The 27,974-nt window shown below is 34.3% G+C and overlaps 1 protein-coding gene across 1 annotated transcript; it reads left to right on the top strand.

The window, feature by feature from the left end:
- The first annotated feature begins 1,723 nt into the window (after positions 1-1,723).
- On the top strand, positions 1,724-27,705 carry LOC140166501 (neuronal acetylcholine receptor subunit alpha-10-like). Its single transcript, XM_072189980.1, has 6 exons — positions 1,724-2,084; positions 20,481-20,641; positions 21,771-21,815; positions 23,419-23,528; positions 24,011-24,938; positions 25,466-27,705. The coding sequence occupies exons 1-6, from the start codon at positions 2,012-2,014 to the stop codon at positions 25,574-25,576; spliced, it is 1,428 nt and encodes a 475-aa protein (XP_072046081.1). The 5' UTR covers positions 1,724-2,011; the 3' UTR covers positions 25,577-27,705.
- The last annotated feature ends 269 nt before the right edge of the window (positions 27,706-27,974 follow it).

The following is a 27,974-nucleotide window of genomic DNA, read 5'->3' as shown; positions in this document are numbered from 1 at the left end:
AACATTATCATTGAAAGATCTTTTTTTTTTTCAAAAGGAAGGAGGATTGGATGAATGAGTTTCAATCGTTTTGCCATTTTCACAAATGTGTGTGCTTTTAGAGGTATTTTAAATAATACACTTGAGATGGCATTTTATCACTTTCAATTTATTGACATTTTTCTTCTGTTCTTCTGTCTCTAAGTTCTTATCACATGAGATCGTTAAAGATACGTTTGTTGAACTCAGATTTATTACATCCGATTCATTTTCCATTATCATTTAGCTTCGTACTACAGAAAGTGTAAACAATCCATATTAGAAGTTAAAAATATGTTGTTGACACCTGTTTATCTCATTCCAATATTTCTCGAGCAAGAGTCCGTCTTCCCTCTTCAGTATAAAATGTAGTATGTACTTCGTTGTCCTCATCAGATACTGTCTTTTACTATTTCATGTATTGGAACAGACTGATTCAAAAGTATCTGTCATTATATTTACTCAGAGACACTGCATTTTGACCGATTAAAAAACACATGTCTCGCAAGTAAGAAGCATTTTATATTCAAAAGACTTTACACAAACTGAACATCGCCCTCCAATTGGGTCCGACATTTTTCAAAAGGCTTATGAAGGTCATTTGGATAGCAGATATTGAAACGGAGATTAAAATGAAGACCAAAACACGTGCTATTATAGTCATAGGAGTCATAGTGGGTATTGAAACTGAAATGTTGAGAAAGATATGCATATTCAAGTTATAATGCTTATTCTTTATTCAGCATTATATGAAAATACGTTTAAAAAAAATAATACAATAAAATGGTCATCTTCATCCTTTTTCCCTATCTTCATTGTTGTTGTTATCTATTATATGAATCTCCCTACTGGCCAATTCCCCATTTTTTCTATTTTGTTTGTTTGTCTCCTTCTTGTGTTTTCTACATGACTCCTTGATAAATAAATCTTCAAAATGGTCGTATTAATTTGATTAACATTTTAAGATATGAAAATAAAAAGGGAACATGGATCCACTTTATTAAACACATTCAAACATTAATTGAATTTAACTTAATATATAAGTACATCTTTAAGATAAATATGAACTCTCACCATTTGCTCGTTTTGCTACATGTACCGGTATGTAATCGTTTCCTCGGTATCTATTGGATTACATTTCCATGTTTGCTAAAGCTAACCCTTTAATACCTTAATGGTATGGGATAATTTGAAGTGTAAGGAGGCTAGAGCCGACGATCTCATTATTGCATAAAGATTTGTTATAAATTGCAGCATGTTGTATGTTGAAGTTATACTAGTAGGGAATTGGCTAGGTAGGCATACTCCCTAAACAATCATTTACATTAGTAAAATAATATCTGTAACTTCCGCACCTGAGAAAGGGATGTCCTCATGGCTCAATGTTGCATTTTGTGATACAATGAATCAAGTTAGGTCTGTTGTAGAGAAAAACGTTTTATGTGCTACTTTCAATTACTTGAAATTTTAAAATCCGATACTTTCTTAAAGCTTCATTAACCGTGGACATACCAATTTCTAAAAAATATGGCAATCTGTATACCTTCGATAAAATGGCCTATAACAATTACGCACCAGGTTTTGGCCATAACACATAATCAGTTTAGCCGACATGTTTCTCATTTGGCTCATGCATATTCCATATAACCTGTCATAGATTCCGTCAATCACTTAGTCAATGACACCCACTACTAACAAACTACCCTGTTTATCCACGGTCTATGATTCGTGCCATGAATTTTAGCTTCAGCGTGCTACGTAGATAGGAACACATTACATCATATTTGCACAGAATGATATCAGAACTCGTACACTGCAACCGTGGCTTTTTGTTATGTGTTACAAATGTGTACATAAGTAGCGAATCTGAGATGCCATAGATATCAGCGCTAGCAGAAAGATATGCAGCAATACTTCGTCAAGTGGTAGATCTACGGTAGATGACCGATCTAAGTCTTTTTAAAGTGTATGTATCATAATTGAACGAGTCAAAATGTGGAAGCTACGACTTTGTATGTTAGTACGTTATCTGCAGTGTTATCTCGTCTTGTTCTTGACTACCCAAGGTTGGTGTATAATTGTGTATTGTCTTTTACAATTATAGTTCTCTTATCTCTTAACACTGCTTAAAGTTTGGTTTAACTGGACACGAACTTGATCTTAATCAGGACACGAACTTGATTTTGAATATATAAGTTAACATTAATATGTTAGCACTGTGTTTACATTATATGAAATATTTAGGTTTCTGAATAATGCTTGATATGGAAAGGGATATAGTCAGTGTTAGAATTTGAACATAAATATGCAACACAACGCTTAACACTATGCAATTAACAGGATTAATTACCATACTTGTGTTTCAGCTCTCAAAGGTAAATGCACGAGTGAACCACCATGTAGTTTAAATTATTGAGTAAATGACAACGGGTTGATGCACACATTACTGGGTCAGCGAACAAATAAATATTGTATGCTAAATGCATATTTAACCATTAAGTTCTGGTTCAGGGAATTTCAATAACGATTAAAACGGTGATTGCAAACTTTAGCTATGGGTAATGTGCAGGTGTGCATAATTGTATCTGTCAACAAAATATTACTTTGTAGAGATTTCATTACTGCTGTAAAGACTCAACAAGTAACTTGAAAATGCTACCGAATATAGTTTTGAAGACACGATGTCAAGTGATTGCGTACTGAATTTCTATAATTTCTATCAGAATCGGCTAATACCAAGAAATTTAAACTTAATTTTCTTCTTTAATGAATTATATGGGTACCATCAAAAACTTAATATAAGGGATTGGACAACTTTTATTATATGCATCCTGTACAAAAAAAAACAAAAAATGATACAATTTAGAAAATAGTATTAGGACAACATGGCACCTATTGATTGTATTGAATTATACTGGGTCGTCAAGGTAATTTCTTATGCTACTAAGTAGGCATTCTTTCAATAAAATCGGTGGTCTACAAGCGAAGATATGATCAATTGTGTAAAATACTCCTAAAACAGCTTGTGCCAGTTCCGTACCGTGTCTTTGTGTAGCAAACGTGATAGATTGAGTTGAATCATGAACCATCTGGTCGGTGCACTTAAGGGTAGGCTAGATATTGTTGGTCGAAGCAATAAAAGAAATAGTTTTTCATTATCTAAATTAATATATTATTGAAAAATAACACTTTGGTGTTTTGCAAAAGTTCATTCTGATCATATACTTTCAAAACTTGCTTGATTTATTGTTGTTAATGATTTAAACAACCACAGGACCTACAAAAGTATATCTGTGATATTTGTATTCTACTACACACTTGCTATGATTATTGATCAATGCAATTTTTGACAAAACTCACTACCTTTAGCAAGATGCTGTGAACTACCAAATCGCAACAAAATAGTTGCTAACCTTAAGATAGGTAATTTTAAACAATTGGGCATTTGAAGTGGTATTCCAATTTTTGCCAAAGCTCACTGCCATTCGCAAGATGCTGTAACCTACAAAATCGCAACAGTTTATAATATTTGCTAACCTTATTTGCTCCATTTTACACAATGGAGCATTTAAAGTGTTATTCTAATTTATGATTTTGAAATAAATATCATTTTATTTATTTACTAATGTCACTTAAATGAAAGAAAAACATGAAAAACTTTTGCTTTGTTCCGAGATCTTTGACGATAAGCATGATGGGAGTGCATTTTACGCGGTACAAACTTGATGTGCGAAAGTGCAAAAAGTGGCCCAACTCGAGCGATTAAGTAAAATCTGGCAAAGCGTTTGAACCTGAGCTAAGAAAAACACCTTTTCTGTTAACCAAGATATTAATAATTCTACTGCATACCACATTTATGTTATTACCCCTTCAGATATCAAGCTTGATATGCGCAAAAATGTCAAAAGTGGCCCAACTCGTTTCTGGACGATTTAGTTAATTTTGAGCATAGCGTTTGAGCCCGGACTAGTAAAGAAACCAAGTGAAATTTTTCTGCTAACCAAGATGTTACTCATTCCACTGAATATAACATTGTTGCCATTTTTTTTTTGAAAAGCGAAATTGCATTTGTATAATTTTTATTGTTAGAATCTGTATAGGCCATTATATGAAAAGTAGGTCTACCGACATGTTACTGGATTATGTGGAGCTGGTCACATAAATCCGAATCAAATAATGGTTGGCTCACAGTTTTCTGAATATCAGAAAGTAAGTTGATAGAAATAATACGCAGTCTTGAAGTATAGGCAAAAGACTTGTAATTAAATACTGGCGCGAAAACTGATATTATCTAAGTGTCGTGCAAACGGAGTAAAGCACAATGAGCAGGGGTTACTTGTAACCGAGTACTCAGTCAGAGCAGATGCGTTGATATAACGATTTTGCTTTTCTGTCATTTTGGAAATGATTATCAAATAGCCATAAAACAATGTATAACAATGATTGTCATCAAATGTCATTTTAGTTACCAGAATTATGACAATAGGAAGAAACCAACGTTTATTATTCGTCAAAACTTAATTTCACTTTGGATATGCAGCATCGACATTAATCTAAATCTTGCGAGTAAGCTACAAAACCCCAAACAGGCAGTTATTGATTACATTTCCATGATTATTTGGGCAATTAATAATGCCTTTTAAAAAGACGTTTTTAAAATTAAATTAATAGTTCAACTCATTTAATGGTGTGGTGAATAAAATGATATCACAAGTTCAGGAAAAGAGCCCTTTGCAGGTGTGCGTGTTGGGATCTTTCATTAATACGTATTAATCGATAGGAAATCTTTAAAATTAAAATATGATTAATAATCATGATAATGGTGTATACCATATCCAAGATTTTAACAGAAAAGGCAAAATGATGTGTAGTTTTGTATTTTAGACACGATAAGTGTGCTCCAATAATTCAATAACAATCAACCCGAAATAAAAACTCTGCCATTTAATGATAATAACACTCTTTTAGATTAACGCGCAAGATGCGGGAGTTCGGGAAAGTTCCGTTTCAAAACTGATGAAAAAAGTGATGATTTTTCAATGTGAAATTATCTGATCTTTAGTTGCTTAGAGTTATTGAGAAGACAGCCAGTCAGTAGATACTTTATAGATCGTAAACATGGTAAACAAAATTTACTGTCACCAAACTCCCCTGATATTGCATGATGAATAGGAAATTAATTCACACTTCATTTTACATATTAAAGCACAACACTTTGATTAATATTATTATTTATCACGTCGAATATTAAAAATCAATTGCAATTGGTAGCTCAAGACCCGCAGGAATTCTTACCACTCACAAGTTAGCAACGATGCGTATAGAAGCAATTTTAGAACTTAAAAATATTGACATTTGGTGCAAAACCTATGTTATGACAAATGGAACACTTATAGAACAGAACTCGGCAGAATAGTACAAGAGTTATTACAGCAATTCCAATAATCAGTTAAAACCCATCAGATGTAAAGACATCAATGGGTCATACACCACTCCACGCCATACATAAATTCTCCCAGTCACATTTCTCCAATATAAAATTTAAATTTAAATTTTACTTTTTTTAAAGTTTGGCAGAGGCGGGGTTCGAACTAACGTCGCACAGCTTTGGATACTCTATGAGCCTAGCGCCTTAGACCGCTCGGCCACTTGTCTTGTTGTTATCCATCTGAAACTTATTTGAACATATAATCGCAACTTCAACATACGCCTACCACGTGACAAGAAAAGGCAGAAAATGTACCATATTTTGGAATTTTATTTGCCTAAAAACATTAATGTGTATTATAATAGAGCTACCATTATTTATATTGTTGAATTCTTAAGCGCATACAAACAATTAATACGAGGGTACTATGATACACATAAATCGATTTTGATTTCGGCCACGTGCTCTGCAGTACATCGCGTTGGTTGCGAGGTATGGCCAGTCAGTCTACCATTTTTCTTGTATACACGTTCGATGTTTTTATCAATTATTTAAAAAATCCACATTAGATCCCAATTTTTTCCCAGGAAATAAAAGATTAGATTACCATAAAAAGGAAACAGTAATCTTTGGTGGGGTCTAATGTAATTTTTACATAGAATTTTCAACGTTTTTTTCTATCCTTATTCTTGCTCATTTTTGGCCTATATAAAATTGAAATAAAATTCTCTGCCTCTTAAACGACATCAAATGTGCCACAATTTGGTATCACGAATTGTTATATATGATGTGCAGTAAATATTCATGTATTGTTTTATACATAGGATGCTTCAGTTTTGACACAAAAAATATTTCATTGCAAACCCTCTCACTCGGCTATTTAAATAAGGTACTCGGCTAATTAATACGCTTCACTAGAATGTGCAATAAATTAGCATTAAAAGTTTTCTTATTTTAGCAGCATTCTAGAAACTCTTGCCGTTTGACGAATAGAGGAGTAAATGGGTCATAAAAGAAGTAAATGTTATACAAAAGGGTCAATTAACAATTAGGATGTGGATCGTTGAGTCTATAATATTGGGCTATTCTAGAAAAAGAAGAGAGGATGCCTTTTGTTTTTCAAATAATATAAGGTAATCCAAAGATATTCAGATAATATTCTTGCATTTCCACGGTATAACTGGGTGAAAAAAGCCTGAAAGCTGAAAGCCTAGACATATATGAAAAATGTCACGAAATATTGAAATTATTTCGTCGAATTGTCATAAATGTGGACAAAAAACAACAAAAAAAGAAGAAGAAAAACAAAACCCCAACAAAACAGCAACCGGATTTGCGACAATCTTTACCACATTTACAGTGTGAATCATTAGCGCCAATCCGGCTTGAAATGTGTGTGTGTGTGGGAGGGTGGACACCCGGTCAAAATGGTTAAAAAGCGGCTGAAAAGAACAAGAAGTGGGTCATTTTGCCGAAAGGTTGTGGACATGTTCCCCCTATCCCCGGGATTGACGCCCATGGTTTGAATAACTCGGTAATTTCAACATCATCTAGGGGGGGGGGGTGTATTTTCCTTTTCTGGAATAGCCCATTAACCCAATGACACATGATCACAAAGTTTGGGAATAGAATCATTTGTAGGTGTACCATAGCTATATTCACGAGAAGTTCGTGGCAGTATTTGAAAACGATAATTAAAACTATTACTAATTCTTCTGCATCAATCAATATGTATTGATCAATTGTTTTTATCACATTTGTTCTGATATCATGATATATTATTCTGCTGTTGGTGATGATAATGATGAAGATGAAGATGACAATGGCGATGACGATGATAATGATCGTGATCATGATGAGGATGACGATGATGTTACTGATGATGTCAATGATGATGATGATGTCAATGATGATGCTGAAGCTAACGATGATGAAAGAAGAAAACGACGATGATGATAAATCTCAGTGGACAGCGATTTCTAAATGTCATCAGATTCTGTCAATTCCTAGATGTGTTTTGGTATAAAAACAATTGAAAGAGAAATTACATTTAAAACAAATTTTGTTTTATCTCAAATGACAATCAGTAAAGGCAAAACTGCTCCGAATATTATGATTCGTTGTGATAACCATCAGAATTAAATTGCAAATGTTATATCAGCACTCACAGGAAAGCTCACGAGTAAGCTAAATAATATAGTGAATGGCCGCAGGTGTAACATGATGTATTTAGGCAGGGAAAATCAAACGAAAATAATGGTGAAAAAGGAAAACCGTGGTGAGAATATTCTTGTAATACTAATGTGTCCGAATTATGAGAATTAACAGGAACACATTAATATAATCAAACTATTGAATAACTAAATCAAGCTAGAATGAAGAAATTGCCAATATTTTAAAGTGATATTTTCACATGAAGACGCAACGTCGCAAAGTTGCAAAAAGTAAGTTCCAGTATTTGATTCAATTCCAAATCTCTCATAAAAGAGTAATGAATGGGAATAAATACATGCGATCTATTATTTTTATTTAAGTAATTGGGATATGAAGATGGTTATTCCCAGTTTAAGGTGGTACTACACCACCTGATAAATTTTGTGACTATTTTTTGCATTTTTCTCAAAAAATAACTGCACACTGGTAACAAAAGTTATGTATATTATAGGGGCAAGGAATCCAATTACTTCACTGAAATTTCAATGATTCAAGACAAGTGGTTCATTATATACATGTATGTTAAGAAATGAGGTACATTCTAGTGGTACCTCTTTTCTTATCATAAATAACATACCGCCGTTATCTGAAAAAATGTATCAAAAAGAAAAACTTTACTATATTTGGTAAGAAGGTAGATGAACGCGTAGTCTTTGAACAAGTATGTCCACGGTGGAAAAGAGCAACACATTGACACATTAGATCTTTCCCAAGGGTGGTTCTACGCGATTTCTTGATCATGGTGTTGCAATATATAAACACAAGGAAACTCAATTCAATGAAAACCTTCTATGAACCAATTAGCCAAATAAAAAAAATAAAAAAACGAATTGGTATATAGTTTAGTTCTTTTACATTATTTTCGAAAAAATCACACCCAAATTTATTTGAGAGTCGTGAAATGTTACTTACTGTCACATCAAAGGCACCGCGCATATAAAAATGGTAATTGTAACAAGGAAGGTGATATGTCTTTAAAATGACAAATGATACCATGCTTGTAATATTATTCCGCATTTCCATTAAGCATAACAGATTTTACAAAAGCCTCCTGGTTTTTTAAAGAAAATATTTCTCATGTACTAAAAGCATCGTGTTTCTCATTATACCCGGTTTCATTTAGTCATAAATTATTCAGAAGACTTTCAGACAGAAAATGAAAATTTAAATATGAAAATAAACCGGGTGTTATTTTAAAAGACAATAACCGTACCGTGCTTACTATTGCAAAGAATATTCAATATAATTAATATTATCTATGTTAAGCAAAACTGACAAACATACATATGAAATTTTACATAAAGTACCAAGTTTTAAATGTTTTCAGTGAAGCAATAACTTCCTTTCCCGTCTTTTACATAAGTTATGTATTTTGGCATAACGGAAAACTTGTATTTCAGAATCAATAACTACCTTCAAAATTAACAGAGAGTAATGTTATGTTATTACTTGTAGGTATTGCAATTCGTCGGTCGCAACACACAGTGGCGTACGTGAAGGACAAAATGCGTGTTTGAAGGATATGTTACTAATAATGGAGTCGATACTCCTTCACTGTTATCTCTCATTAGAACGATTCCATTTGAAATTAAAGTTTCAAGGTTCAAACTATTAAACTGTGTCTTTAATAGTTAAAAAGGAATAACTATTATAGGATATAGGTAGCTCTAAACCTTTACGTCACTATGTGAAACGGAAAATTTTGAAAATTCACTCTCCACCACTATGTGTAGCGACCGACGAGTTTACTCTGGAAGCAGACTGCACTTCCTACGCAAAAACGCAGTATATAATGCTATGTTACTTACTTAGATACTGTTTTGTAACTTGGTAGCACAGATGTGGTAAAAATGAAACAGTATCTGTGTTTTCCTCCCCAGTATGAGTCTGCAGGTGGTTACTGGTTATTTGAGAGACTGAAAATACTTAAAACTACATCTTATATATACGATTTCAATGTTTATTTTTCTATTTCTTATTGCCTATTTGAGTTCATTGAACATAAAACGTTCTTTATGTTCTTCTAAAAATTCAGTTTTATTTAACCCCTGTCTAACCTAAGTGAGATATTTTGTAACATAAAAGAAGTGGTCTGAACTGTCAAGTCATTATTATAGAGGTTATTAAAAATTAGAAATCAAAGCATGGTCCAACAATTAGCAAAAATCATTTGGCGGTTTATTTAAACTTTTAGCACGAAGTACCATGTGTTAAAAGTTGTACTTATTATTTAGATTTTGAATTCTGTGATATTTAACAACTTTATACAACTTAAATTGTTCTGGTTATTGTACTTAAGGGCTGGGGTATGAACGTTTGAACAGTATTTATTTTGGGACATCAGAGCACATCAGACATATCGAATTGCATTCTGAATGTACGTAGAATGTCATTCTGATATCAAATAATTTTGATTTTTTGAAATTCGCAATTTAATACACATTTTATGGCAAATCATTAAAAATTGATATTTTTGATATTTAACAGTACTTGAAGTAAACTATATAAATCTGATGATTTATACTTAAAGTGTATGTAGGTGGGATGAAAAGCCGACGATCAATTGAAAATTTTGAACTTTCGTATTGAAGATATGGATTTTTTTTCCCAAAACACCAAAAATAAATAGGTCTTTTGGGAAAAATCCATATCTTCAATATGAAAGGTCAAAATTTTCAATTGACCGTCGGCTTTTCCTCCCTGCTACATACACTTTAAGAATATATCATTAGATTTATATAATTTACTTCGAGGACTGTTATATATCAAAAATTTGACAAATATCAAATTTTTATAATTTGTCATAAAATTTGTATTATATTGTGATTTTCAAAAATGAAAATTATTTGATATCAGAAAGACATGCTTCGTATTCAGAATGCAATTCGATAGGTCTGAGGTGCTCTCATGTCATACAAAAAATACTGTCGAAACGCAATAAACGCTCATTTTAGATCCCTTAAACAATTTGAATGGGCTCTTCAACCTAGGGCAAAGATGTGTATTAATATGTAAATATGTAATATATAATTAGAGATTTCAATTTGATTATATGTTATGTATTCGATAGTATTTCCGATACACACAGAGTAAACTTGAAGTGCAACTTTGTAAAGGAATTGTCAATATATAGATACTAAACGAACTTGACATTTTTTACATCCCTGCTATATGAAACGAGATATGTGTTTCTGTTTTGACAATGTTCCATATAACTGTTCGGATTTCGCTTTCATATTATCCTATATAACTTGCATGTTATTTCGAACAAAACAAAAATAACAAATCAAGTTTTCATGCCACAAGTATATAAAAGGGTTATGTCTCGGATTACGCAAACAGTCAATATCCTGGTATTTTCGTGAGTTGATACGCACATTATACAGCGAAACCCGCATTGTCAAAATGTTTTGTGGTGCTGCAAACTGTCACCAAAAATTCATATCTAATATATTGGTAAGGGTAATCTGTGCATTAGCGTCATTTGTTGTCACAAACTTTGACGTGTGTATAGGTAATAACAAAAGCTTATAGATGTACCAGAAGCTGATTTGAAAGCTCGGGAGAAATATTAGATATAAATATAGTCTTGCAACAGAGGATTCCTCTTTCATATCGCTGCTGAATATGAAATATTATTTTCGGGGGTACTTTACAGGTGGAATTAACAAGTTTGCATATTTTGAGCAAATTAGAGTAACGATACAGCGCATACAAAATACAAGGGTATGTTACAAAGATTTTCTTGTGGGAATCAGGATTATACAATAATAGCGAAGAAGGATGGAAAATACAAAGATGGAAATGAAGAGGAAGAAGACAATCATGATGCTGCTGATGATGATGGTGATGATGATGAAGAGGAGGAGGAGGAGGAGGAGGAGGAGAAGGGAGAGGAGGAGGAGCAGCAGCAGGAGGTGATGGCGGATTATTATTATTATTATTATTATTATTATTATTATTATTATTATGATGATGATGATGATGATGATGATGATGATGATGATGATGATGATGATGATGATGATGATGATGATGATGATCATGATCATGATCATGATGATCATGATGATGATCATCATCATCATCATGATTATAAAGATGATGATCATGATGATCATGAAGAATCATGCAGGAAAAGGAAGAACTGTAACAAACAAATAGGGAAACTTTCTCTGTATTATTTTTGCCGAGAATTAAAGAAAAATTTCTTGTATTGTTTTAACGCTATTTTGCTTCATTATTTATATAATCTAATCAGTCCCAAAATTTGGGCTAAATAGGCAAGCTCAAAAAACAGCACGAGGCAAAAACAATGCAAAAAAACTAATTACACCAGAAGTATACACTGAAATAAAGAGAAATTTCACTACTTCGCCGAAACACTTCAAAAACTGGAACAATGTGTTTTGTCTAAGTTCTCTTCTGCTAAGTGAAACAAATCTAAAATAAGCTTGTTTGATATGATCATTTATTAAATTTTCTAACAAAACATTAGATAATGTTCAATTCTAGAACGGGCCATTACTAACAACTATCGTACTAATATATTCATATATTTGCAGCTCTTTTTAACATATATTTTCGTTTCTTTTCTAACAAGTTGTATTTTTTATTCTGTAAACTGTATATTTGTGTGCAAATTGAGGGCGCTATTTATATATATTTTTAAATTTAACCAAATGATGTATTCTATTCCTAACATTTTATGATAAAAGGTTTTTGATAATTATTTCGTTGCTATTTGTTTCTCTTTTCTGATGTTTTAATGACATTATACCAGTATCTACCCCATGTAAAGATGAAAACACGATTTAAGCCAAATAAAGGATATCCGGAGCGTTGAGAGTGTTTATATTTGGTTTTGAATTTTGTATGAAATGGCGTTATATTTGAATTTTGATTGTGTTTAATTGATGAGGTGTGCACTTGTAAGAATAAGAAACTGATAACAATATGATGCCGAAGGTGATGATAAAGCATATAATTTTGTAATTAGACTTGGCTTCCTTTGAAGTGTTTGCTCAGAACCATGAAAAAGGAAATAAGGAAATATCAGTGAAAATCTAGTGAGATGATAGTAGGTAAAGTAGCTAAACCCTGCGTCTAGGGGATCTAAAAGGAACCCAATTCCCTCAATAATAATCTCTATGATGACATTCAAATATTAATTGCACTTGATGTGGTATACCTGGGAAAATAATGCATTCCCCTTACGCCCATAGCAAAAATTTATTAACGAACCAAAAATCTTTCGGATGGATGAATAAAATTCTATCAAGATAGGTCAAGACACCGAATCGGATACCTGCTTAAATAGCGCTAAAGGCACGACGCGTCTATATGAGCCCAATTGAACCATACTAATGTACTTTATCCAGGGAGGTGAGACGTCATACATAAAGCGTCGTCGCGGGGACACCGATCCGAGTCTTAATTAATTTGCACATACACGTTGCATACAAAGGAGATACAATATTAATGTGCGAGTTACGCTCACGCGTTTCGGGAAATGTTGATACGGATCTGAGGAAACTGGATTGTCTTGTATCGATTTGGTTTTTTCAGTATAGTAAAGCTACCTTTAGTGTTGAGATAAATCACAAAGTAAGAGCCCAAAGGCTTTACGTTTTCATCCATCAGAAAACAATAATTACAGGCGAGATACACGCCGAACTTAATCAGCTATTATGGTTGGTACTGACAGCGCCTTTAGGGTAGGTCGGGGATTCTTAGTCGACGGGGATAATTGGTCATAATGGGGTAGAATGTATATAGATTGGGGATGGGATTTTAGGGGATATCTGGTGTAGTGATTCAGACTACTTGGTATTTGCCGTATGGTTGTCGCACTGTACCTTTCTGTCTTTAATTCTAACCTTTTTCATGATACTAAGCAATCACTGTTTACGCGTTTTATTCATTACCTTAACAGTTTGTATAATGTCTGATTTGTAATAAGTACAAGACTTTTAAGTTTAATTTCACATAATGTTCTGTTGCGTCTGCGAAACTGTAAATGTATGTGCTGGCATTCCAATAAGATAAATTCGCGCTGTTTCATTGATTAGAAAAGGTCGTTGTTTCAAGTATGATTTGTTACTTTACAATGCTTATAAAGTTAATTAAAATAAGTCTGAGCGTTACTAGTTTGAAAGTGAATGATCAATGAATAATTTCCTTTTAGAGATGCTCTATACTTTATAAATCTTCTAGTACTTCCTATTGTTTGGGTTCGTTAATTAAATCTTTCCAACCAAAGACCATCGTTCATAGTTTATTACCTGAGAGATGATCCCATCATTCACCAATTTCAGACAGGAGTGAAAAAACTGCCGAAGTGCAGACACGTGCGAAGTGCAACTGTCATGGCTGTCTTTAAATAGATAACGTCTCATATGAAGATCATGTTTCATAATAATTTTGTATTGATAATTTCCTGGAATACTGGTCATAATATTAAATATGTTTTGTGTATGGAATAATTAAGCGAGTGGGAAATACTGTATTTCTTGTCAAACATCATCAAAGGCATAATGGGAACTACTGTTAAATGTAGTCCACAATTTTATATAAAACTGTGGATCAGGACTCGAACTTAGATGTTTGTTTCAAAGTTGTGGTAGGGCATTGTTTCATGTAATTTTCGTTAACTTTAGTATGCCTACAAATTTGAAACTAAATCTACTTCTAAACACTTCTCAACACACAGTATTACAATAGTGTCTGCAAGAAAATTTGCGTGCAAGACTATTGAGGGCACCGTGGACTAGCGGTATGGGCGCAGACTCATAACCGGAAGGTTGCGAGTTCGAACTACATACAGCAGTGGTGCTATCGCATTGCGCACTTAGATACCCTGGGTATTTGTTTAATTACCATTCGGAATTTCTAACTGTTCCCGTAAAGAAAATCCTTGTGGACCATGGCAATACCACGATGGCTGTAACAGCTGCTAATTCTGAATAAAATCTGAATAAAACTAACATAGCAAAGATGAATAGCAATCTCCGAATATCATGTATACACAACGTCTCGCAGACTGCAGACGGGATCATATCCCATCATTTTACTGAGAGAAAGAAAACATCATGGCGTGAACAGGAGCGAGTATCTCACGCCCAATATTACTTGAGGTGTTTACAGAGATATAATAAGGCTGCAGGCAAAATACAGAAAAGAGATGGTTTTTATTGAGAGATCATGCATCTATACACATCCAAGACTTCGCAGAATATCTTGACATATCTCTGATAATGAATTGTAGATGAGAAGAGGATTAGATTTCAATAACATCAAAGGTGGTTCAAACAGGGTTAAATGGGTTAGGATCTGAACCGAAACATGATTATTCTTATTTGATTTTGACTCTCTGTTCTGGGGTTTAGTCTCGGTGGGGATTGTACCACCACCCCTAACATTATTATTCGCGGTGCGCTACTCGCTGTAGAAGTGATGATGTAACTGGATTAACTACCATAGCAATAGGTTAAAATAATCTTTGAATATATCGCACTTCCCCAGTACGTTCACGCGGTACCGCTGCATTGAACCTTAGATGTCAAAGAACAATTTGATAGAATATATCATGTTGATCACTCGCACCTGTATCTTTGAAAAGAGCGCTTTTGTATTTAATCTATGATTGTAGACATGCACAGGTGATGTGTGGAACCTTCGTGTAGTTCAAGGCGATATATTCAAAAATTGTTTTAACCTATTGCCATGGTAGTTAATCCTATTGCATCATCACTTCTATAATAAACAGTACTCAAATAATCGTCTAAATGGCTTGGGTTAGTCGTAAGCCCCTCCATTTGCGCACATTTGAGCTGAAATGTGACCTGCTACAAACAAAATAAGTCTCAAGTTGGAAGTTTCGAAACGCCCCGGCTACTGCGGAGGTGTTCTTTGTTTCACACGCACCTGTTCAAGCCAGAATTATGTTTGTATGTCCTTAGCGAATGCGGGGGAGGGGGGAGGTGGAGGGGGGGGGGGGCAAAATGGACTATTCACGAAGAACATACTACTGGCTTGTAGAGGTGCGCGGCACACAAAGAATATCAATACCAACTTGCGAAACTATACTCATTTCGTTATGGCAGGTCATAAATGTTTTTACCTACCACCTTTCCGGGGAAAGAGTGGTTAGTCAAACTTTGTTGTTGATGTTACAAAATCATTCTGAGATAGCACTGAACAATATTAAGCTATTCCAGTTGAAATCTATACACCCCTATGTATGACCTTGCATTATAGATTCTTCCACAGATGGAGTGTTAATTTTAAATGGAGTTACCTGAATGGGTGACTACACCCTCTGGGTAGGAGATTGTCTTCCATGGGGGTGTATGAAGTTCAACTAGATTTTCGTTAGATTTATGAAAATGTACAACATTATAGACATTTTTTAGGAATAATTTGATAGCGTTGAGGTAGTCTTTGATTTTGTTCAAAACTGACCTATCACGAGTTAATGGCGGTAGACCGAGGATTAAGGGCAAATGCATTCTTTGCAATAGCTGCCATTCATCAATTTTTGCATTCTATATTGTACACATTTAAACATATGATACCTGGCAGCTATTACAGATGGGGCCTTCTTGCACTAACCCATCGCTATATCATCCTCGCGAATATCTGAAATAGTAATGTCATGTTAAGATTACATTTATAGGTAGATGGCTTATTTGTTAAACCGTAATACCAATTATGCTTTCATCGTGCTATCGGTTTACTTGTGTTTTCCTTTCTATTATTCTCTCACTACTAATAATACAATTAAGATTTTCTCTTTCCTCTCCTTTCCTTTTCCTTTTGACGCATGTACGTTACTCTATAGTATATTACATTATATTTAATATTATCAAATCCAATATGAACACTATTCATGAAAATATTTATGAAGGGATGACACTTGAAATGTACTTTTGAGGAAACAAACAACGGGGAACAAACGGATAACCTGATGAGTGTTTGCTTATGCAGAAAGTGCATTAGTATGTTCTCATTAGAAACGTCCTAATCTGCTTTTAAAAGTACATTACCATTCATATGCACTTTTGTCACATATTTTACGTGTTTACCTATAACCGAAATACCTCATTTAGTCATTTTAGCTTAAAAGTATTTGAAAGCAGAGTTTCAGTTTTATACTTTGTCTGCGATAGCCACTCTTCGTGAATTCACATGAATAATGTAATCAAAGATCAGAATTGGGGCTCTACCTGACCTAACATAGCAACATTTTAAAAGATTTCAAGGATTACAAAAACAAACAAAAAACAAAAAAAAAACCATGTTATTAACACATTAAAAAATTGAAAAAGAATTACTCGCTCAAAATGTTTTTTCATTTTTTGGATTGGTGAATTACGGACCTAAATGGGCAGTAAAAAGTCACATTTGAGAGTACTTGACCCAAAAAATGTACACTTTTGCTTGAATAAATAAGAAGTAATGGCACTTTTACTTTATATCTGTGACTTGATATCCCCTTTATAAACAACGTGGTACGTTAAATGAATTATAGAAATCTGCTTTACACGTTCCTTAGAGCATTTTCTAAATCCACGGAAGGAATCATACATCATGACAGTTACCCTATAGTCAGATTGGTTCACCTGTTCAAAAGCGATTATTTCATAGAATTATCTGCTCTCACATACCTGGCCCTCTCATGTCAAAACGTAGTATCTGTATATAAGTAGCATAGCTGATATTTCCTTTTAGGTAGTATATAGTCTGCCCCCGGCGTAATATTGCGTTATAAATACGGATAGCTTCAGAAACATTTATCGCATACACTTGTTTTAACATGGAAAGTTGGATGGTTTATTTACGTATATTTTGATACCCCATTCGTCCAATGTCGTTCAATATTAACAACACAGCAGCATTTTAAAGAAGACAAAACCCGAATATAAAAGTTGCAGTTGTTTTTGTATTGATTTTAATTCAGCGCGAATATAATGGCAGATTTTACATTCAATAATGCTATTGATTGCTGTAAATTGTAACTTTTATTCGGATATTTTACTTTGAAAATAATTATGTGTTGTTAATATTGAACGACATTGATATAAAATTGATCAGTTGAGCCCATATTTATTGGTCGAGCTATGAGTTTTAAAATATTGGACGAGACGTAGTCGAGTCAAATATTTTACAACTCATAGCGAGACCAATAAATATGGGGCGTAAAGCATCCAATTTTATCATTATTATGTTTTGGATCCAATATTATCACAACTTGGATCCATCAAAACATAATAATGGTTGAATTGGGTATCAAAATGCTGGTAAATAAACCACCCTTCTTTCTATATTAAAAAATTGTGAATACGATTAATAGTTCTGAAGCTATATGCTTATTTATAACGGTTGCATTACTTTTTGTGAAGACTTTCCAAATAAATAACAGCAGATATGGCCCTTTAAACCAGTATATTTATATTTTCATGTAGTTTTTGAACCAGTCTGCTCCAAAGGTAAACAAAGTATCTCCTGGTACTTGATAGAGCAGATACTGTTGTTGTTGTTGTTTACTTGATAGGTCATATCTATTATATGTATGTCAAAGCAACATGTATTTACATAAAGACTGGAGATAATTATAACATTATATGAGCAAGATGAGTGTATGCTGCTAGAATATGAAAGGCGGCCTACAATTAATTAAACTATATTCCCTCTTTATTGTTTTATTTTCGGTTTCAGATCTGAATTAGAAGAAGGAGATGAAAAACAAACAAAACCAAAGAGAAAACAAAAACAAAGTTTCGTAGGGATTACAACGATAAGATATATCATGTAACATAAACAATATAAAGAAATGTTGTTAATTGCAAAAATGTTAGTATACGAGTCCTCTTAATGTATATATATCTATATATAACCATGTTTCACGCTCTGCAATAAAGAATCACCATTATGATATAATATGCTTAATGCTCAAGTTACATCTGCCATCCAGACGACTCCCACTATGGCATTTTTGGCCTCCTTTACACGCTCAACAATTCTCACTTACCATTTCGGTTTCAATATCTTCCATCCAAATGACTATGATAATATTCTTTTTTGCGTTCAGAAATATTTTGTTTTTTAAAACATGAGTTTATTGTGGCCACGAGGCACACCTGCCATGCATGCAGTGATCCGTTATTTCATTACGTTGTATGTTGTCTCTATGACGTGGTTTTAACTTAATTTTCTTCACATTACATTTTTGGTGAAACAGGAACCATTGAGAATATTTTCTTTTTTTAAACATTAAAATATATTTGGCAAGTTCTGTGCAATGACATTAATAGTATTAGGTTCAATCAATGTTTGCGATCATTTTAGACGAACTTTCCACACTGTAGCCTCCATTGCAAGTAAAAATTTACGAAATATTACCGAATATCACTGTAAATACAAGTGTTTAGGGTTTCTGTAACACTTTTTAAACACTGTAAGGTGTTTAATTTGTCATTTACACAGTAAAGGTATAGGACACCTAAACACGAAGTAAACACATAAGCACAAAGAGTAAACACATGAAAGTATTTAGATTCTAAACATTTCAACATGTTTACTTTCATAGTGTTTAGAAAGTAAACACACCAAATGTTTACAAAGTAAACACATGTGCATATACTGTCTTTCTACTTGGGAGACAGGTGTTTTTGAATCAACCAACATGAACATGCAGAATCTTCTAGTAAATGAAATAGTAGATACTACTCGTATTTATCGAGATGCAAATATTTGAGTCAGTCTGCCCGGAAGTAAAAGACGGTATCTGCTAAGGACAACAAAGTACCTACGGCATTTTATACTGGGGAGGCAAGACTGACTCTACTCTCCTTGTTCAAGAAAGATACGAATGAGATAAACAGGTGTCAGCAACACATTCTAAACATCTTATATGTATTTTTTATACTTGTTTCTTGTAAGAAGCTAAATGATAATTGAAAATGATTCGAATGTAATAAATCTCAAATCAGCAAACGCATCTCAGGCTTTATGTGTCAAGAACTTATTAAAAGCACATACGAAAAATGACAACAAATTGAAAGGGATAATATCATCTCTACCTCTAAAGCACCGATATTTGGATAAAGGGCAATAAAAATGATTGAAACTCTGTTGAACCAATCATCCTTCCTTTTGAAAAATGTAAAAATATTTGAAATCTTACTTTGTTTAATTGCATTTTTTGATACTGGTACTGCGTATACAGGACTAGAATCATGTTAAAGTTGTTTCCCCCTGATTACTTCCCTGGTTCAACGTATCATCCCTTTGAAATCATTTAAACACCTTCAATGTTATCTCAGACCTATCACTCTTCTCATTTGCTATTAATTACGAGATATGTATTTAGATGCATTATTTCTCAATAGGAACAATCTCCTTTCTGTATTTTGCCTGCAGGCTTATTGTATCTCTGTAAAGTAGAATTGGGCGTGAGATTCTCTCTCTCTTGTTAACGCCATACATAATGTTTTCTTTCTGGAGTCAAGATCTATGATGTCCCGTGTTTAAGCTCCTCGAGTATTTTATTAGTGCTATGCACATGATGCATGTGAACACTCTCTGTTCTGTTGACAATGATTTCTTTCCATTATCCTAGATACCAATTAGGTCGCTTATATATTTAAATGAAGACCTAACACTGATTTTCAAACCAATGACTGTATTGCTGCCACAGTGATTTTTGTCGGTCGTCGAGCCAATGTTTTTCTTTCATTGTGTTTGGATTGATGACCATGAATGCCTAATATATTTGAACCTTTAACCTTCATTTCGTCGTCTGTTTGATATTTTGCAGCTTTCTGCAGTACATCGGCATCCCTCTATTGTCAAGAGGAATCTCGCTTACATAACGATCTCTTAAACGATACCTATGATTCAAGGAAGCCACCTGGTAATTGCTCAGGCGAACCAATCGATATCGAGATCTCAATGACGCTACAAGATATAGTGAAACTGGTAATGTTTTATTTATTATTGTTCGTTAGCTCATTTTCCAAAACACAAATCACAGTAACATTGGGAATGTAAATTTCAACTATTGAGTTCTGTGAACAATTCCAAAAAAAAAAAAAGATGTTTAAGTCACATTTCAGTGACGTTTTATCAATACACTACTGGTTTCATCAGACTGGCAACCCATTAGATCTTTTATATGCAACAGGAATCGCCGTAGAGGGCGTGATACACTGTAAACAAGGACGAGGGAGCATGAACACTCCTGCAAACATCTTTGACCAACTCATCACATCCTCTACGGTGGTTCCTGTTAAACCAGCGTTGAACATCTTCGGTTTTCTATGGAATTGCTCAAAATGAACAAAATCTACTTAATCTCAGTGCTTTTTTATCGCACTGTTTTAATGCAATCACAGCACATTTTGAATATTCTCAATATAGTAACTGCCCATATACAGAGGGTGCCCAAATCAACTGTTTTGTTGACATAATAAATTCCCCCCCCCCCACACACACACCGATCTAAACTTGTAGGAAAAGATCACGCATGCATGGGCCACTTTCTAGGACGGATTTATTTTTGGAAGAGGCTAAATGACTCTAAAAAATCCCCGAAAGCTTGAACAATTATTTGCAAACATATTTTGAAAATTGTCTGATTTTCTTCAAAAATTGTCTGTCATGATTAATCGATTTCGACCAAAAACTGCTTTTCAAAATTTCATACAGCTAAAAAACGGGCGAAACATGGCTATTGTATTTTTTATCGGCGCCTTATAAGGATGAATAATTATATTTTAATATTTATACTGGTCAATCTTAATAGATTTTTGTAAATATTACAATTGTAAGTAAATCATTATAATTATTGCATTGTTGTAGATAATTATTTTTGTTATACCAGAATCTGTGGTTATACGCCGTCCTTTATTTTCGTACACAATATTAAGTTATATTAATTCTAAGTAAGATGCTGAATTGTTATGAGTAGCTACGTATGTTTCATATCTTAAGGGATTATCATGATATATCAATTGAAAGGTTATGGATCGCCTCGAAGCATTTTGTATGAAACACAACTGACTTGATAAAACATTTTGTTTTTCTCTGCATTGTTTGATTTTGACAGGATGAAAACGATGAAATATTTACAGCTTCATCGTGGATACGGTTGGTAAGAAAAGCTTGAACTAAATTGTATTCTATGGTTTGTCTCGTCTCAAATTGAGAGTAACCCCATGTTGGATTTCGCAGTTGCAGATTAAAAACACGTATACACACACGTAGTAAAATGGCGATTTGCACTGATTCGAATCTGCCATTGCAAAATCAAACATGACGTTACTCTCAACTTGAGACCAGACATGCCAAAGTATGTTTTAATAAACACAAATATCCACCCCACACAACTCCGAAATACACTACTGGATTTAGACTCATTTCAATCATCCCCCATTCGTCCTACATAAATACATCCACCTCACACATCCACACTTCCAAAGTTCCTTACATACAGCCATTGCACTTAAATAATTATAGATTATAGATTATATCACTCCTACATAAATTCTAGACAGTTCATTGGCTGATTGCCATTTATCATTTTTACCATTAGCCTCTCCGTGTGATAGTTCTTACCATCGTATTGCTGCGCCTGCGCCTGCGCCATGCCGTGCTCTGACTCTTAGACTCGCCGATTTAGTTATGGGATTGACACCAAAATGTGAAGTATGTCACGATAAAACATGGTGTTATTTTGATGGAAAAATGTATTCCCTATCTTAAATAGTATTTTTAAGGAATAGAATTTATGTACGAGTGATATAAAACAAATATGTGACCGTTCACGGCGAATGAGCCGTAACTTCCTCCCCCGGTCAATTTTGTTTTATTTTGTGTTTAAAAAATAAACATCATAAACTTAAAAATGGTATATCATTTGACTTCAAACGATATCCAGAAGCGGGGTTATAGTTTGTTAAACTTTGCTCCTTCAACAAAATTATAGTTTTTTTCGTTTCTACATGTGTCTGTTTTTCCACATTGCTGGCAATAAATATCAAACAGTAATAATTGGCGGTCATTTCAAATCATCCCCAAGTCAACGAGGTTTAAGAAAATTCTCTCATTGTTAATTGTTGGTTATGCATACCTATACAAATTACAATGCCTGGTAACCCACCACTTGAACAGGATTTAGCAAAAACAAACAAAGACCAGAGCTATTAAAAGTTCTATAGCCATCTAAGGTAGAGGCTTATTATCCACTTCAACAATAGGATTATTGATTACTATTTGACTATCAAAATAAGATAGATGTCGGGCCAGCTTAAGTTACCGATGAATACGACCTTCGTACACATTTTACATCGTAACTCAGAATACAATTTAGGGAATTTACGGCTCATTTGTGCTGCCGGGTCACATATTAACTGTCTTAAATTCGTGTAATGGTCGAAATATAATCCGGCGAGTGGAATGGAACAATACATCTTTCACCTCGTGATTATATTTCGACCATCACACTCATAGACAGTTATATACTCACACAAACCCACACACCGACCAACACGTAACCCGCCAATGCCTACCTACAAAACTAAATACAACATTTTCATGCAAAACCAATTAACCATGCATCTCGATACATCCTTTATATTTTTCAGCACAGTAACAAGTTATCTTTGTACAGATATGGTTCAAGATGATTACAATAATTTAGTTTACACTTTCTCATTTGAATGAATAATATTTTATATCCTCTTTAAACAATACAGAATTGGTTAGATGAGCGGCTTGTGTGGGATCCTGAAGACTATGGTGACTTGGAATTCATTCCAACCGATGCATCTGCTGTTTGGACACCGATATTAATTCTTGAGAATACGTAAGAAGCCAGCTGCTTGGTATAAAAGGTCAAAACTTGATATCATGGACTTTTCACCAGCAAACACAAATTTCACTCTTACATGCACACCCCGCAACACACTACGACATCTACACAAACACATGCCACACCTTTTAGCGGCATTGTCCATCCAATTGTTAAATAAATATATTTACCATATCTTTAAATAATATCTTTACGCTGGTTATTAAACTTTCAATCTGAAAGTTACGGGGCATAAGACCCGGCAATTGTCCGAAATATCCAAAAAAAATAAACCTATACAGGAATTGTCATTCATCATTATTCTCCTTTTCCTAAATACTCCACATTGTACGTGACATTGTACATTGTACGGACCCCATGATAACACGGATCTATATAAAGTATAGGAGTGAAATGACCTGAACTAAATTATAAATATCCAATCCATTTCTCTAAGTAATTGCTTCTCGATTTATAATATTGACCCTTTTTTGCAGAGTCGTTGGATCATTTGAAGACATCATTAGCAAACGTGTCAACCAAGCAACTCTTGCCTCCGACGGGAATGTCTTCTTAGATTTCCCACTCTTACACGCAACCTCTTGTAAAATTGCAATTGCTTATTTCCCTTTCGACGTGCAAAACTGCCTAGTGCAATTTAGTGCTGAACGTGTTCCAAACACCTATATTACTCTACGAGCTGGAGATATAACGGGCGATATTGGTGCTATCTTTAAGCAATGGGAATTACAAAAGCTTACAGGAAGATCTTATACTGCAACTGAAGGGAAAATAAGAAGTTTTGATGTTGTTGAATTTGACGTACAACTTAATCGATTGTCTGCATATCATTTGTCTACAACGGCCGCACCAGTGTTAATCCTGACACTGTTAGGGATTGTTATATTCTTAATACCACCAGGAAGCGGAGAGAGACTTTCCGCAGGGATCTCTGTATTACTAGGATTGACATTCTTCGAACTGCTGGTATGTGATGCGCTTCCAGTGAGCACTTCACCACCAATTCTGGGAATTTACTGGCTTGGGTCTTTCCTTTTCGTAACCCTATCGGTGTTATTATCACTTATTTCTGTTAACTTACACAATTGCGGTGAAAATATAAAAGGACAATTTAAAAGAAGGCTGTTGCTAGAAATTCTGCCAAGACTTTGTTGTACATTAGATGATGACACAACTCGTGTACCAACATCAAACAATGATATCGCAGCAAATGTAGTGTTTGAGAATGTTGCAGCTACAAACAAGTTTTCAATATCTGATAATGAGGACTCGGCCATAGAGAGCGCTAATGCAGTTACTTTGCGGACATTTCATCAAGGTAGCGATCTAGCAAAGGAAGATAGTCAGTATGAGGCGAGGGGGAGATATTCATCAGCTTCTCAAGTTGCATGTAGTAAAGTCGAGGTAAAGTATTTTAATTCAGACACCGTGCGCGTGCAGTATCATTTAAGACAAAATGAACGTAAGAGAAAACTTAGATTTAAGTTATTAATATGATAGTTAACCCTGTTACCTTCTAAAGTCTTGGGTTTCCAGCCTCATTATACATTATAAATCGTATTGATTTTGGGTGCAGAAAATCACACAGAATTGCACGACAACTAACCGACCAAATGAAAGAATTCAGCCCACTTGTGTAAACCAAAATGCCGTGTTGGTTTCTCGGCATCTCAATGGGGGTTTTCATACCTTCTCTCTCTCAACAATTGAATATGTCATTCCAATCGAAAAACTTAGAGAAATCCAAAATCATAACTCAAGAACCACAAATATAAATACGATTAATAGTTTAATAATTAAGTGGCTAAAATTGGAAAAATATGGCTACTGCTTTCCCACCTTTCTTTAAGAGGAAACAAACACAAACAAACAACCGAAATTAGAAAGTATGGTTAATAGCTTACGCTAACTCTTCTGTTTCACTCCTGCAGGCATCGTCAGACTACCAGACAGCTACGAAGACTTTGGACCGCTTCTTTTTAGTCGTGGTCACGTGTGCATATATCATTTTCACATTAATTGTTTTAACCAGACGACCATAACATGTTTTAGTATCACCATCATCAAGATGTCTGTTTAGTGTCGTTTAGAAGTACACAAAACTATTAATACTGTTCATCTAAACATTTAAGACTATTTTTGATGGCTATACAGTACTATGTCTAGTCTCTTCCAATATGCATCTTCAGGCCGAATGATCTAACGTTAACCTGTTGACGAGTTTCAATTGACGTCACGAGAGTCTCCTATGAATTGTCCAGGCTACTTACGACGTCGACGCAGCCATCAAATTCCTTGTCGACTCTCCCGGACGTTAAATCAGGATCGTCATGGGTCAACAGTTTACCTTCAGACTATTCGCCGTAGAAGTGATGATGTAACAGGATTAAACTACTATAGCAACAAGTTTAAACAATTTTTGAATATATCGCACTGTACTAGTACGTTCAGGCAATACCTCTGCATTGAACCATAGATGTCAAAGAACAGGGATAACGACCCGGACTATTTATGTCGTAATGATCACTCCTACCTGTAAGATTATAGCGGTATTCTATTCAATCCATAATTACAGACATACACAGGTGATGAGTGCAACCTGCTTGTAGTGCAGGGCGATTATTCAAACATTGTTGTCAGCTATTGCCATGGTTGTTAATCCTGTTTCATCATCACTTCTACAGCGAATTTGGTCTGGATATGCATCTCTAATGAGATTGAAAATAGTAAGCCAAGATAAACAGTTTTGATGTATTACCTGGATAATTGAAAACATTCACAAATACGTCGATTTGTAGAACTGTAACAATGACATTCCAAAAGCTTGCTCTCCGACAGGCCATTTCTCCGAACCCACTTATCTGTGATAATTCAAAATGAGCGATATCTGTTCTCATAATCAGTTTCTCCACTTGAAAAGAAAAAGGGGTAAGAGAAAGAGGAGAATAAACGAGGCAAGGAGGAGAAGAGCAAATGAAGAAATGAAGAAACAGAAGAGCTCCTGCAGCTTTTAAGCTGCAGGAGCTCTTCTTTTTCTTCATTTCTTCATTTTCAAACTATCTTAAGATAGTTTGAAAATGTTACATATAACAACAGGATCAATGTATACACCACAAAAGAATTAAGGTACCTATTTATGTGCACCCCTATATATCATAAACAAAGACTAATATGTCTCAATTAAAACAAGCAGCCAGACCCCTCTGATTTATGACATCATTTGTTTAAATTGGGTGAGAATTCAAGAAACGGTGATCTAAAACCCAAGGAAGTAACGTAATCAAAAGTTGCACTTTTATGTTTTAATCAATGGAAAGTGTGGCGCTAGTTTTTATGTGCTAATCAATGGAAAACACTGTGTTAATCTCTTGTTCGAGAACGCTTTGTATACAAATCAATACGGCATCCAATGAAGCAAACTGCAACTTTTGAATTATTATCTTCCTTGGGTTTTGGATCATCGTGTCTCTAGTTGTTGAACGATTTTAACGAACGAGGTCCATGCTACAACTACTGGCTTCTGGTTCTATATAATTATGAGATATCTTTATTTAAGATATACAGGGGTAAACATAACTGGCATAGACTTAGGAACCGGGAGGCTGGGGGCTCAGTCCCTGAATAATTTTGGTGAGGGGGCTGGAATACCTTTCACCTCCCCCCACACACACCAATAATCCTAGGTGAAGTTAAAAAATTGTGATAAAATAGACGGAAAATTGGTGTTTGTGACCTATATTTTGCAAAATAGTCTGACTCCGAGAAGAAACCCCCATCCTGCACCCCAGGGTGGCCCACAGATTTTTTTTTCAATTTTCAGCACCCCCCCATGTTGAAAACTTCCTAAGCCAATGACTGGTACCTTAATTGTTTTGTGGTGTGCATTATAGAACATGTTCTTTTATGCTACTCAGATTTTATTAAAGTGACTCAAATTGCAATCACCGTGTTTACAGATCTTTGTTATAACTATTAAACTAGTAAAGTAATTGATAAAATACAAAAAACGTTTACATGTAACTTGAAGAACAAAAGAAAGTAGAAGTAGACATGTATTCCATTAAAATGACGAACAACACATTTCAGTTTGATCCTAAATATTTTGAAAGCGCGGTAAGTGTAACATATTCATTATTCAAGTCTCAATAAATATTTTTGATATTAAAAAAAATCAATCCATTGACTTACTGTTATAAAAGGCCTGTTTTTCAAATGTCATTTGTTTTGACTTTTGAGTTTCTTAGCTTTTCAAAACTAGCATTTTCGAGTCAGAGTGCAGCTTGTTACGAGTCGGAAGGATTCAAAAATCATCTTATACCCGAATTTACTTCCGAATGCACAACAAAACACACTGTTTGTTTGAGTTAACAAAATATTTAACCCTAAACACCCATAGATACCACAAAATACCACGATGAAAACCACTGCGCAAACGCGAAT

Source organism: Amphiura filiformis, chromosome 12 (genome assembly GCF_039555335.1).
Source record: "Amphiura filiformis chromosome 12, Afil_fr2py, whole genome shotgun sequence".
In the NCBI taxonomy this organism is placed as follows: domain Eukaryota; kingdom Metazoa; phylum Echinodermata; class Ophiuroidea; order Amphilepidida; family Amphiuridae; genus Amphiura; species Amphiura filiformis.
This window is presented reverse-complemented; position numbering and strand designations above follow the sequence as displayed.